This window comes from Cucurbita pepo, chromosome 17 (genome assembly GCF_057944985.1).
Source record: "Cucurbita pepo subsp. pepo isolate OVF chromosome 17, ASM5794498v1, whole genome shotgun sequence".
NCBI classification, from domain to species: Eukaryota; Viridiplantae; Streptophyta; class Magnoliopsida; order Cucurbitales; family Cucurbitaceae; genus Cucurbita; species Cucurbita pepo.
The window spans coordinates 12,788,922-12,801,758 of NC_141814.1; the positions used below are offsets into that span (position 1 = coordinate 12,788,922).

Consider the following 12,837-nt stretch of genomic DNA (forward strand, 5'->3'; position numbering starts at 1 on the left):
AAGTCCATCACACCCTGTGTCTGGCTCTAATACCATTTGCAGCAACCCAAACCCATCACGCCCCGTGTCTGGCTCTAATACCATCTGCGACAATCCAAGCCCATCACACCCCGTGTCTAGCTCTAATATCATTTGTAATAGTTCAAACCCATCGTGTCTCGTGTCTGGTTCTAATACCATTTGTAATAGCTCAATCCCACCATGCCCTATGTCGGGCTCTAATACCATTTGCAGCAACCCAAACCCATCGCGGCCCCGTGTCTAGCTCTAATACCATTTGTAAAAGTCCAAGCCCATCACGCCCAGTTTTTTGTTATAATACCATTTGTAACCGTCCAAACTCATCACGCTCGGTGTATGGCTCTAAACCATTTGTAACAGTTACCCATGACACCCAGTGTCTGGCTCCAATACTATTTGTAACAGCCCACGCGCCACCACTAGCAAATGTTATCTGTTTTAACCCGTTACATATCGCTGTTAGCTTCACAATTTTTTAAACGCGTTTACTGGGAAGGATTTTCCATACCCTTATAAACAATATTACGTTTCCCTCTCGAACCAATATAAGAACTATCGAACACGTGTTCCCAATAGAGAACGCGTATGCTCAAATGAATGGTCCACCAGAATATATTATAAACAAACATTTAATTAATTTCCTAAGAAGCAATGCATTTGGTCGGTGAATAGAAATACTATTTTTAAAAAAATTATTTTTAGTAATTTATTAATATATTTTTAAAACACAAAAAAAAAAAAAAAAAAAAAAACTATAAAAATTCCAACATTTAAATTTTTTTCAAAATTCTTAAAACATGAATTAAAAAATTAAATAAAATATGTTCGATAATTATTTTATTTTTTTTTTAAATTAAGTTTATAAACACTCATTTTATTTAATTATCTAAATATTTTTAATTTAAATTAAGCCTTAAAAATTAAAAAAATTATTGACTAGAAAATTATTGGAAAATAGTGAAAAAAAAATACCATTTTTATTTTAAAAAACTATGGTTAAAGAATTATATGATTATTAAAATAGTCAATCATGTCAACCTTCACCTAAGTTGACTTAATCGAGTTTTATTGGGTTAAATTTAAAAATAAAAATAAAAAACAAAAAATTTTGGTTCTATTTATGGGTTGAATTTTTTATTTTTTTTAATATAATTATCAACATTAATATATATATATTTTTTTATTTTTATAAAAATATTTAAATTAACGACATTTCACATCTCGTTATCTTATTTCTCGAAATTAAATGAGAAATTAATAAATAAATAAAATCATTACCGATTTTACCTCGTGAACATCTCTAATGATTTAATTTATTTTTAAGTTGTTAAATAATATATTTAATTTGGGCGGGGAATTGAATATTATTATTATTTTAATTAGTAAAAGCATTATCATTATTATGTGTTGTAAATAATGATAATAGATATAAAAAAATAATAATTATAATAGAGATAGTTATTTCACCCAAAACGTTGACATTATAATGTTGCATTACTTATAACACATCAAGTTGAACCGTGTGAAATTATTATTCATAATTAGTAATTTACATGTTATTTAATCATATATTATAATATACAATATAATTTATTTTAAATTATTACGCCAATGTGATTCAATTAAAAAAAACGAATGACTAGCTTCAATACAGTTTATCTATGAATTTAATAACGTGCGTGGATACTAAAATTTAGATCAGTGGATCGACAATGAATTTGTGTTATTGAAAACTGAAGTGTATCTATAAGACGAACGAGATGAACGATGAGGTGATGCTACACTTTCACCCGTAACGATGAGTATGAAATTGTTGTAACCACTGAATCTTCTACTGGTACGTGAACAAATGCGTGGACCGATGTGTGACTTTTAAGAGATCAAATAAGAAAGAAAAAATAATAATAATATAAAAAAAAAAGTCTCAACCATAATCATGATATGATCTTTGTGAAGCAACACATCTTTTCTAAAGACCATCAAGCCAACCTAATTATGCATGCACCACAAACGAGTCTAAACAATATCATAAGGAGTGGAGACAACTCCCAACGTGCGATTAAGCAACCCTCAAAGACACACAAACGCAACGACATATTGTCATCCAGTATCCAATCCTATCATAGAAGAGTTGACTTAATCACGACACTTAAAAACAACTGAAGAATGCACCTATGAACACAACTACATAATATCACCGGGTGTCTCGACACTGCTATGGAAGAGTTGGGTTGGCTCAATATTGCACCTACAGCTAACGTTGCAAGTCGAACATTTAGGCAATAACAGTTCAAGAACGAGCTTACACCCACCGTTAATATTTTAAGTATAATATTTAAAATATAAAGACTTTTATAATTGAAGTAAAAGTAAAGGATAAGATATTTATTTTCCAAAAAGGGTTAAGAAGGTGGCCTGCGAAAGATGAGGAATAAAGGTGGGAATTACTTTTCTACCCTTCCAAAAGATTGGAATTTTATAAAGAAATTCCTCTCTATCAAATCAAACAAGATATAAAGGTTTTTTCTTTTTCTGATTTTTTTCAATAAATTTTTATTTTAAAAAAAAATCTTAAAATTGAATAATAATAATAATAATAATAATAAGTTAGTAGGTAGGAGAGAGGGTTTGGACATATTAGAACATGATTGGGGTAATATTATAATTATAATCATAATTATAATTATAATTATGTAATGGGGACAACACTGTCACATTGACAATTTTATATTTTCTCATCATTACTCTCACAGAAAATAAATACATCTGAAGCATCTTTTTTTTATTTTTTGGGCATAAAATATTAATAAATATTACCACTAATCTGCACACCAATTATAGGCTTCTTAATATTAAATTAACATAATAGTAAATAATTAATTTTTACAGTAATCCAAAGAAATGATGGTGAAGAAAATAATAATTAGTTTTTGGAGGATTAGACTACAGCTGGTTACAACATTAAGTAACAAAGAATCAAATAATAATTGATCTGACATTACCAACCAAACCAAACATTCAAAACCCTCAAATTATTATTATTATTAAAGTTGCAATTCTTAACATTAAACGACAAAATATAAGACCCCATATCGATCAGGGAAGGAAACGGGTTTTACAAGGACGTTGGACTTTGAAAAGAGGTGGATTGTGAGATCCCACATCGGTTGGAGAGGGAAACGAACGTGTTTTACTCGAAAGGGTAAGGCTTCAGAAGAACAACATGAACTGTTCCACAAAATGTCTAAGAAAATTTTGATTTTTTAAAAAAAATAATAATAATTAGACAACAATATTAACATAAAATAGAGATTACCCATTAAAAGAAAAAAGGACAAACTGATTTTCTCTCTCTCTCTCTCTTAATTAGAGCTAATAATAGAATTGATAAATGGGATTTTGAAAATTAATCTCTTGTATTTACAACAGCAGCCTGCCTTTGTGTATGGTGTTGAGGGAAGAGATCGGAGTTGAATTTTCATTTTGTCTTCTGAGCCTGCAATAATGCATTTCAAAATTATATATAAATTATAACATTTTCAAATGATTGTGATTATGATTCTTAATATTATTGTTATTATTACAATAATTACCTATGTTGAAGAAGCTGTGAGATTGCAATCATAGTTTTTGCCTTGGGCTTGATTCTGGACGAATCCCATATGAACAATGCTTAGAAGCTCATCCTCCTCCCCAAAGCTTGGATACTGTGTGTCAAAAATCAAAGTGAAGAACAGTTTTAGTCGGGTGGATTATCGTATGAGCGATTCGATGGTAACGAGTCAGTCACCTGAGAGGGATTTAGAGGGAAGGAACTGAGAGGAGGGAGTTGAATGGGGAGATTTTGACATGAAACAGAGTCGAGAGGGTCCATGGAGGTGGCTGGGAGAGGGGGCTTTTGGTAGTGGTGGTGGTGGTGGTGCCCATAATAGCTTGAAGCTGAGGAATCTATAGGATGTGGCAAACTGGTGGCTGATTGGTACGTCTGTCTCAGCAACAAGAAGAAAAAAAGTTGAGGAAATGGAAGTTCATAAAGGAGTAAAGAAAGAAACAGCCATTTTTAAGAGAATTTTACTTGTTTTAAGATCAGAGAATCCATGTTGAAATCCACTCTGGTTGTATTCACAGATGCTAACTTCATGGATAGAAACTGAAACACAATTCAAGAATTCAAGAATTGTTACAAATTTTGATCTCTAAACTTCTAGTTTCGTTTTGATGGATCGAAAGAATTTTGATTTGATTACCTCAACTTGGTGTTGCAATGACTGCACATAGTTGATAATCTCATCAAGCATTAGAGCTTTTCCAGTAACCTATATTGATCAGAAAGGAGATTTTGTAACGGAAAAGACATGAGAGTTTCTTAATTAATTGCAGCTTTTTGCAAGAAATTCTGACCAACCTTGTTGCAACCTGGTACAAGATCTTGAAGAAGCTTCATTCGTTCACTGATTTTCTCTCTTCTGACCTTCAGTTCAGAATGAGAATGAGAATGAGAATGAGAATAAAAAACTAACGAACAAATTTGTTCACTCACTCTTTCAGCGAGGCTATGGCTGTCGGTAGCTTGGCCTCTTCTTGCTCGGACATGAATGTAATCTTTTGGAGGCTCGGGAGGATTCGTGTTCGTTTTTTGTTGCTTCTCTTCGGCTAAATTTGCATCGGTTTTCTTCGAATCCTCTTCTGTTTTCACGTTTTCCTTCGTTTCCACTGCCTTGATTTTCTTCGGGCTTCCTTTCTCGGGAGTTTCAGCAATCTGCAACAATGGCGGAACCAAACAGAACGAAACAAAAATTAATGTTCAGCCAGTGATTCTCAATTTAAGATGTAGAAGAAATGGAGATAATGTTCGAATTTTACCGGCTCTTTGAGTTTCGCCTTCGAAATTGCCTTTCTCTTCCGTGGATTCGAAATCGCCTTATCCGGATTTGAGAGAGACGATTCGTCTTCTTGCGACGAGGAATTGTTCTTCTGTTCTTCCAACTTCGTTTCAGATCCGAGGGCTTTGAGCGACGGACTGCTCGAAACTCGGCTCAATTTCTCGTTCGCGATCGAGAGGTGAGATCTGAAATTACCGAATTCATTCGTCAACTGACGTCCATTGAAGCTCCTACTTCCAAAACACGAAAACCTAGCAGCACGCTCAGCAAATCCAGGATCGGACGAAAACTCCGCCACACTGGAAGAAGAAGAAGAAGAGTTCAATTCCGAGATTCTCCTCCCGGAATTTGCGCCTAATTTTCCGATCAGTTCTCTGATCACAAAGCTATCGTTGGTAGGGTTGGAATTGGAGGGCGCTGGAGAAGAAACCATGGAACTCAGAGCGGAATCGAATTGGAAGCTCTGTTGAGGAACTGGATTGAGATAGCAATCCGGAGGCGAAGGATGAGAGGAAGAACAGTGATTATTGAACTCAGGAACATGAAGCTGAAGTTGTTGAGGTTGAACATCCATGGCGGACGAAAAGGAGTGGTTCCAGGTCGCCATGGAAGGATTGGAGTCGAAATGCATAAGAGATTGAGGGATTTCAGTAGCATTGAGGAAGAATTCGTTCTCCATTAACAACAAAAATTGAAACAATTGAGGAAATGGGAAATGGAAATTGATTGGGAGACTGAGAAAGAAGTTAAATAGAGGAAACAAATAAAAAGGGTGTTCCTTTCTTTGACCTTTTTTCTTCTTTTTTTTTTTAGCTTTAAATTATGATGTCAACCTCAATACCAAGAAATTTGTTTCTTCACTAAATCTTTTATATACCATTTTCGTATGTAATGAGATTCCACGTCGATTGAAAAATGGAACGAATCATACCTTATAAAAGTGTGTAAATCTCTCCTAACATAAGCGTTTTAATCGTGAGGATGACAACGATACGTAACGGGCCAAAATAGACAATATCTATTAGCGGTGGACTGGAGTTGTTACGAATAGTATCAAAGTCAGACATCAGGCGGTGTGCTAGTTAGGACACTAGGCCCCAAGGGGATGGATTGTGAGATCTCACATCGGTTGAAGAAGTAACAAAGCATTCCCTATTGCAAATGGTATTAGACCCAAACACCGGATGGTGTGCCATCGTGGACACTGGGCCCCAAGGGGGTGGATTGTGAGTTCCCACATCGATTGGAGAGACCATAGTCAAACACCAGACGGTGTGCTAGTTAGGATATTGGGCTCAAAAGAGGTGGATTGTGAGATCTCACATCAATTAAAGAGTGGAATGAAGCATTCCCTGTTGCAAATGGTATCATAACCAAACACTAGATGGTGTGCCAGCGATGACACTGGGACCCAAGAGGGTGGATTGTGAGTTCCCACATCGACTGGAGAGACCATAGTCAGACACCAGACGGGGTACCAGTTAGGATCTAGGCTCCAAAGGGGTGGATTGTGAGATCTCACATCAGTAAAAAAGTGGAACGAAGCATTCCCTGTTGCAAACGGTATCAGAACCAAACACCACATGGTGTGCCATCGAGGACACTGGGCCCCAAGGGGGTGGATTGTGAGTTCCCACATCGATTGGAGAGACCATAGTCAGCCATTAGATGGTGTGCCCGTTAGGATATTGGGCTCCAAACAGGTGGATTGTGAGATCCCACATCGATTGGAGAGAGAAACAAAACATTTCTTACAAGAGTGTTGTCTCTCCCTAACAAGTGTTTTACAATTATGAGGTTGACGACAATACGCACTGGGCCAAAGCAAACAATATCTGCTACGGGCTTAGTGTCCACTAGTCCTCGATAACCGAACAAAAAAAAACATACACACACATATATATTATAATTAAAATTATTTATGAAATAGATAGATGAGAGAAAAATGGAACATAGGGGAAGATTGATTTTATATTTTATTAATATTTATCAAATAATTAAATATATTTAATTTAATTGAGTTAATATCTCTAGGTAATGGAGCAGCCCCCTAAAATCTTAATGATTAATTAATTAATTTAATATATTTTTTATATATTAATGTTTCTCCATATATATTCCTAGTATTGTTCTTCATGATTAAAGTTTTGACCCTCATCAAATACTCCATTATTATCTTTTTTGTGACATGATATTTTTAACATAAAATTTTTGTTAGTATTATAAATTTATTTTCATTTTTTAATTCGATATGCACTTTTCTAAACACTGTTCTTCCAACACCGTTACTAATAATTAATTTCGAGTCTGAAAAACTTTCACCGATTCATTTTTGTCTTCTCTCGACAATTTTACGCGTTAGGAAAAACCTAGAACCTTATAACGGTCTACATCGGGACATTTTTGCACCTACAATGATATTTTAAGGGATGCATTTCATTTAAACGTGTGACCTATTTTCTTTGAATGCCCCGGAAAGAGACAATTCACGGGCAATTAATGGTCGATCATTAAGAGCGTTTTTAGCGACTTCACAAAATCTAATGAACTATGTGCGAGGGTCCACTTAGGTTGAAATGTACCAATTTAAGTATATGTTTGCGACCAAAAATGCCAAATTGCTACAAGACAATATTGCTTCACTTTTGTACTGCGACAACCTACTCAATTCTATAACGTAACATTTTTCTTTAGAGTTAAACGACACGTGAAAGTATATATTCGAATTTGTAGCGTAATGTTAAATCGTGGATCTATGAAACATTTATGGATGTTCATACGACTCAATAACTCGATGAACTCGTACTACCGAACCCAAAACATAAAAGTTGGATTGGGTTGGATTTAATTTTTTAAAAAACTGAAAAACTCGGGTCGGTTTGCGAGTTGACATTTTTTGATCGGGTCAACCCAATTAACTAAAAAAATAGGGTTATAACCCAACTGAAACTAATCGACCCTATTTCTAAAAATTATTATAAAAATTAATAATATTTAAAATTTGAGGTCGATGTTAATGATTTACTGTGACCGGTAAATATTTGATATGTAAATTTTATTAGATTTAGTTATTAATTTAATATATTAATAATAATAATTAAAAAAATAATATGAATATAAAAATAGTTTAATTTCGATTGGTTCAAACAATAATTGATAATTTTATTTATTAAACTATATTTAATAATAATATATATAAATAGATATGACTTTTTCTATAAATTTTTTAAGAGAGAGAGATAATTAATTTGAAGTAAATGCATGGGTTTCGATGAAACTAAAATTAAATTAAATTAAATTAAATGCATTTATTAGTTTAATAAAATAAATAATTTATGTTATTATATGGTATTTCCAAGAAAGTGAGATATTTTTTTTCTTGGATTAAAAAAATAAGGAAATTTGAATTGCAAACGAAAGAGGCAATATGTGAAACCGACCAAAGCCGAGTGGGAATTAAATGCAATGATTGACTTGCCTTAACACGTTACATAATTTAAAATAAAAAAAAAAAAAAATAAAAAAAAAAACTCCAAATTATTAAAAATTTAAACAAATGTCAATAAAATATACCATATATGAAAATTATTTCTCGAGTCCAAGCACACTGCTATGTTCGGTTTTCTCTTCTGGGCTTCTCTTCAAAGTTTTAAAACGCGTTCGCTAGGGAAAAGTATTTCTCGAGTCCAAACACATAGCTATGTGGAGTTTTCTCTTTTGGACTTCCCCTCAAAGTTTTAAAACGCGTCCGCTAAGGAAAAGTATTTCTCGAGTCCAAGCACATAGCTATGTCGGGTTTTTTCTTTTGGGCTTCCCCTCAAAGTTTTAAAACGTGTACGCTAGGGAAAAGTATTTCTCGAGTCCAAGCACACAGCTACATCGGGTTTTTTCTTTTGGACTTCCCCTTAAAGTTTTAAAATGCGTCCCCTATGAAAAAGTATTTCTTCAATCCAAGCACACAGCTATGTCGGGTTTTCTCTTTTGGGCTTTCCCTCAAAGTTTTAAAATGCGTATGCTATAAAAAAGTATTTCTCGACTCCAAGCACACAGCTACGTCAGTCAAAGTTTTAAAACGTGTCCACTAGGGAAAAATTTTCACACCTACAGCTTGGCCTTTGCTTTTTGAGGCTGACTCTACCCACATCTCTATGTGCCCGGAGCACTTCCATATGGAGAAAGATAGGCTTACCATGTTCCATCAATAGCACCTAACCTATGCCGATTTTGGCGGACCGTGCTCCACCCCGGTGAACTTATGCGGTTCCGACATACCCAGAGGCCAGAGGCGAATCCGTTCACGGTCCGTAGGACCAAGACCATTCAAAGGTAGGTGGCCCGCCTAGAACAGTCATCTTTGACTGGGCTTACACACATTCGCTCACTTACGCTGTCCCCCCTCAGCTTACCCTAGCCACGTGCCTTTTGCTCTTCTAACGTAAGCTACAAGGCTTCACACCAAGTCTTCACTGACATAATACGCATGCTTAAGTAGGGTCAGGCGTAACCGTTGTTGCCTGATGGGAACTTCCCCCATATTGCTATCAATGTCTTCATGTCGCACGACCTCTCCATTATAGGGAATATTTTGTCCCCTCTTCAATGGACGTGGGGCCCAACGTCCTCGCTAGCACACAGCCCAATGACTGACTTTGATATCATTTGTAACAGCTAAAGCCCACCACTAACCGATATTGTACTATTTGAGCTTCCCCTCTAGATTTTAAAATGCATCTGCGAAGGAGAATATTCCACACTTTTACAAGAACTGTTTTGTTTCTCTCTCCAATGTGAGATCTCACAAGCTACGTTTCAAAACGACCAACTTTAAATTTATGAAAGAAAATAACAATGTATACAATGAATTGAGCATACCGGCGCGAGTTTTCTAGGTAACAACACTACAAATGCTGAATAAATGCATTTTTACAGTGTTGGGTTTGGGACATGGGATCTTTAAACGTCAAACAAGGGGTTAGACTTAGGAACAACTGATGACGAGCGTTGTAGTCAGTCGATGGTTAGGTTTGAGAATGACAAGGGTTGCATTTTGTTGTGGGCTAAATGCGACCGTGACATCAAAGTAAAAAAGAGATACATAAATGAACCGAATATTACATTATTATTATTATTATTATTATTACGAAACTAAGCCCTAAAATTTAATTTTGACTTTTAATTTATTTTTGAATATTTAAATAAGTGGTGTGGGAATTAAATAGCTTAAATATAATTCGCCTAGTAACCGGAGCCAGCGAATTAGAAGGAAATTACGAAGCCCGAGGTTTTATTTTTATTTTATTTATTTGTTTTTAATCAACGCAATCTTTTGTTTTTATTATACAATATCAATTTAAGAATTAATGTTATTTAAAAGAAATAATTCATATAATAATTTTACTTTTATTTTATATGTCATTAAAAAAAATATATATATTGAGAGTTTTTATTTATTTATTTATTTATTGTCCATTTGGTAAAAATAAAAAATATAAATTATAATAATGTCCATTTGGTAAAATCAAATTTATATTTATATTTTTATATTTTATAGAAATGAGATATTAAAAATTTGTTTGGTAATTCCATTTTTTTTTATTGTTTTCTATTTTAAAGTTAAAAATTATACCATATTTGGTAATTATTTATGGTTTTAGTTCCCCTTTTATTGCATAGTCAAATAAAAAATTATTATTTTTTATAATATTTATAAAATCCACCTTTATCTAATGTTTCTAGAAAATATAAATAAATGTGAACTTCAATTTTTTAAAGGAAAATTACCATTTTGCCCCTAAAGTTTGAACACTTTTATATATATATATATATATATATATATATATATATATATATATATATATATATATATATATATATATATATATTAGAAATTCCAATATAATTCATAGAATTTAGTTAATTTCTCGAATTATTCACGATCTTATTAGCTCAAATTAACTGCTTTTCACTTCTATGGGTAAACCAATTTGAGTATTGATTTTTCAGTTATTCATTGAAGGATAATTCATAACAAGTGACGGAGATCCACGTTTTAAATAACGAAAGATATTGGATATTTAAAAATTTGATTCTCATGCAAAAATTCAATGTATTTGCAGACGAATTCAATTATTAATTTCCAACCATGGGATCACGGGGCAACTCGAGGCTGAGGAAAAATTCATTGGCTCTTTGTGCTCAATTATTGTGACTATTTCGAGAACATTTATGTACATCTTTTTCAATGAAACGAATTTTCCCCTTTTCTCTATTCATGTTCCAAAAAGAACAAAAAGAAAAAAAAATTCATTAATGTGAGACACGGACGTTCGGGTGTTTCTTGTGACTAAACAAACAATAATCAACTTGGTTCAAACACGACCGTTATATAGGTTTGTAGGTTCAAATCCTGTGAAATCCCGTTGGAGAAAGGAACAAAACATTACTTATAATAGTGTGGAAACCTCTCCTTAGCAGACGCGTTTTAAAATCATGAAACTAACGATGATAGGTAATGAGTTAGTCAAAGTGGACAGTATTTATTAGCGATGAGTTTAGACTGTTATAGCCATAAACCCGTTTGGCTCCTTGTGGAGTACAACTCACATCCAGCCATATAATTAGGAAATGGGGCAGTGCCCGGAAGCTCCGACAAAAATGGAAAGCTTGTCAAGCTGTATGTCAATGGATACAGAATTCTTCGAACCAACGTATTTGAAATTCAAATCCGAACAAGACAAAGGCTCGCAAAGTCACAAAAGACAACTCGAAAGACCAATCAGGCATTAGTTTGACCACGTGTGAAATGATCGTGCACGAAGAACATATGAAGAAAACAAGCGCAACCCTAGCATTAATGCATGGCTTTTAGCTGATTGAAAAGTGGTCAAAAGGCCAAATTTTAGACCAAAGACTTTACATGTAACCTATTGTGCATGTCCTAGAACTTAATGCCATATCAAATGGTCAATGGTATATAGGAATATTGATGTACGATTGATAACGAAAGGGACGGTTTTGATTGTGTAATTGACTTCGAGTGTTTGGTTAGCTCAAATGGCTTCAATGTCGAGATCTGGATGTTACTCACATCTCGCTTCTCAGAGTAAAGACTATCCTCATATCGCATACCCGAGTCTTTTCAGCATGTTTTGTTCTTACTCGCACGCTTTCTGGGAGGAGGTCGTCGAGTATAGATGTGCGATCCTATATCAGTCAGGAGGAGAACAAAACATTTCTTATAAAGGCGTGGAAACCTCTTCCTAGCATACGCGTTTTAAAAATCTTGAGGGGAAGCTCGAAAGGGAGAGCCCAAAGAGGACAATATTTGCTAGCGGTGGATTTGGGTTGTTACAAATGGTATCAGAACCAGACACCGGACGATCTGCTAGTGAGGACTTTGGGGCCCAAACGGGGTGGATTGTGAGATCTCACATCAGTTTGGGAGAAAACGAAATATTGTTTATAAAATGTGGAAACCTCTATTTGGTAAACACGTTTTTAAAATCTTAAGGGGAAACCCGAAAAGAAAGACAGAACAAAATCAGATTAAATTTTGAAGTCAACTGTAATTTATTGGTATATGCAGTAATTCTCATTCGAGTGTAATTACGAGTTCATCCATGTACTGATGTGTCACAGTTCAATTTTTAGAATTATAAAAAGAAGGCCAAATTCGTAATTTACTAATAATAATAATATTATTCTATATTAAATAATAGTTTTTTTAATATATTTATATAATATTTCCGGGTCGGTGTTTTTGTCCAAAACCAGAATAAAAATTATTTTATTTTATTATTGCGAAACCGGAGGCGGAAAGCATCGTCCATAAACCACGGGAAATATTTTATTTTATTATCCGTTAAATTACAAATTACATTTAAAATTTTACAAATTTATTATATACAAAATTAAAATTTACATCAATACAATT

At 33.9% G+C, this 12,837-nt stretch overlaps 1 protein-coding gene across 2 annotated transcripts; it reads right to left on the minus strand.

The window, feature by feature from the left end:
* Nucleotides 1-3,252: 3,252 nt before the first annotated feature.
* LOC111778097 (transcription factor bHLH78) lies at nucleotides 3,253-5,714 on the minus strand. Of its 2 annotated transcripts, XM_023657744.2 has the most exons (8): nucleotides 4,885-5,698; nucleotides 4,562-4,780; nucleotides 4,427-4,492; nucleotides 4,269-4,337; nucleotides 4,097-4,171; nucleotides 3,812-4,006; nucleotides 3,615-3,728; nucleotides 3,253-3,517 (listed from the first exon to the last, which is right to left on the minus strand). In XM_023657744.2, the coding sequence occupies exons 1-7, from the start codon at nucleotides 5,581-5,583 to the stop codon at nucleotides 3,615-3,617; spliced, it is 1,437 nt and encodes a 478-aa protein (XP_023513512.2). In that variant the 5' UTR covers nucleotides 5,584-5,698; the 3' UTR covers nucleotides 3,253-3,517. The 2 variants fall into 2 exon arrangements, with proteins under 2 accessions (XP_023513512.2, XP_086975023.1); XM_087118897.1 differs by lacking the exon at nucleotides 3,812-4,006 and having other exon boundaries at nucleotides 4,885-5,714.
* Nucleotides 5,715-12,837: the final 7,123 nt, after the last annotated feature.

Coding starts and splice junctions, on each gene's coding strand:
- LOC111778097 (XM_023657744.2), bottom strand. CDS start 5,583: ATGGAGAACGAATTCTTCCTCAATGCTACTGAAATCCCTCAATCTCTT. Junction 4,781..4,884: donor AGGCGAAACTCAAAGAGCCG/GTAAAATTCGAA, acceptor CCATTGTTGCAG/ATTGCTGAAACTCCCGAGAA. Junction 4,172..4,268: donor CATTGCAACACCAAGTTGAG/GTAATCAAATCA, acceptor ATTGTGTTTCAG/TTTCTATCCATGAAGTTAGC.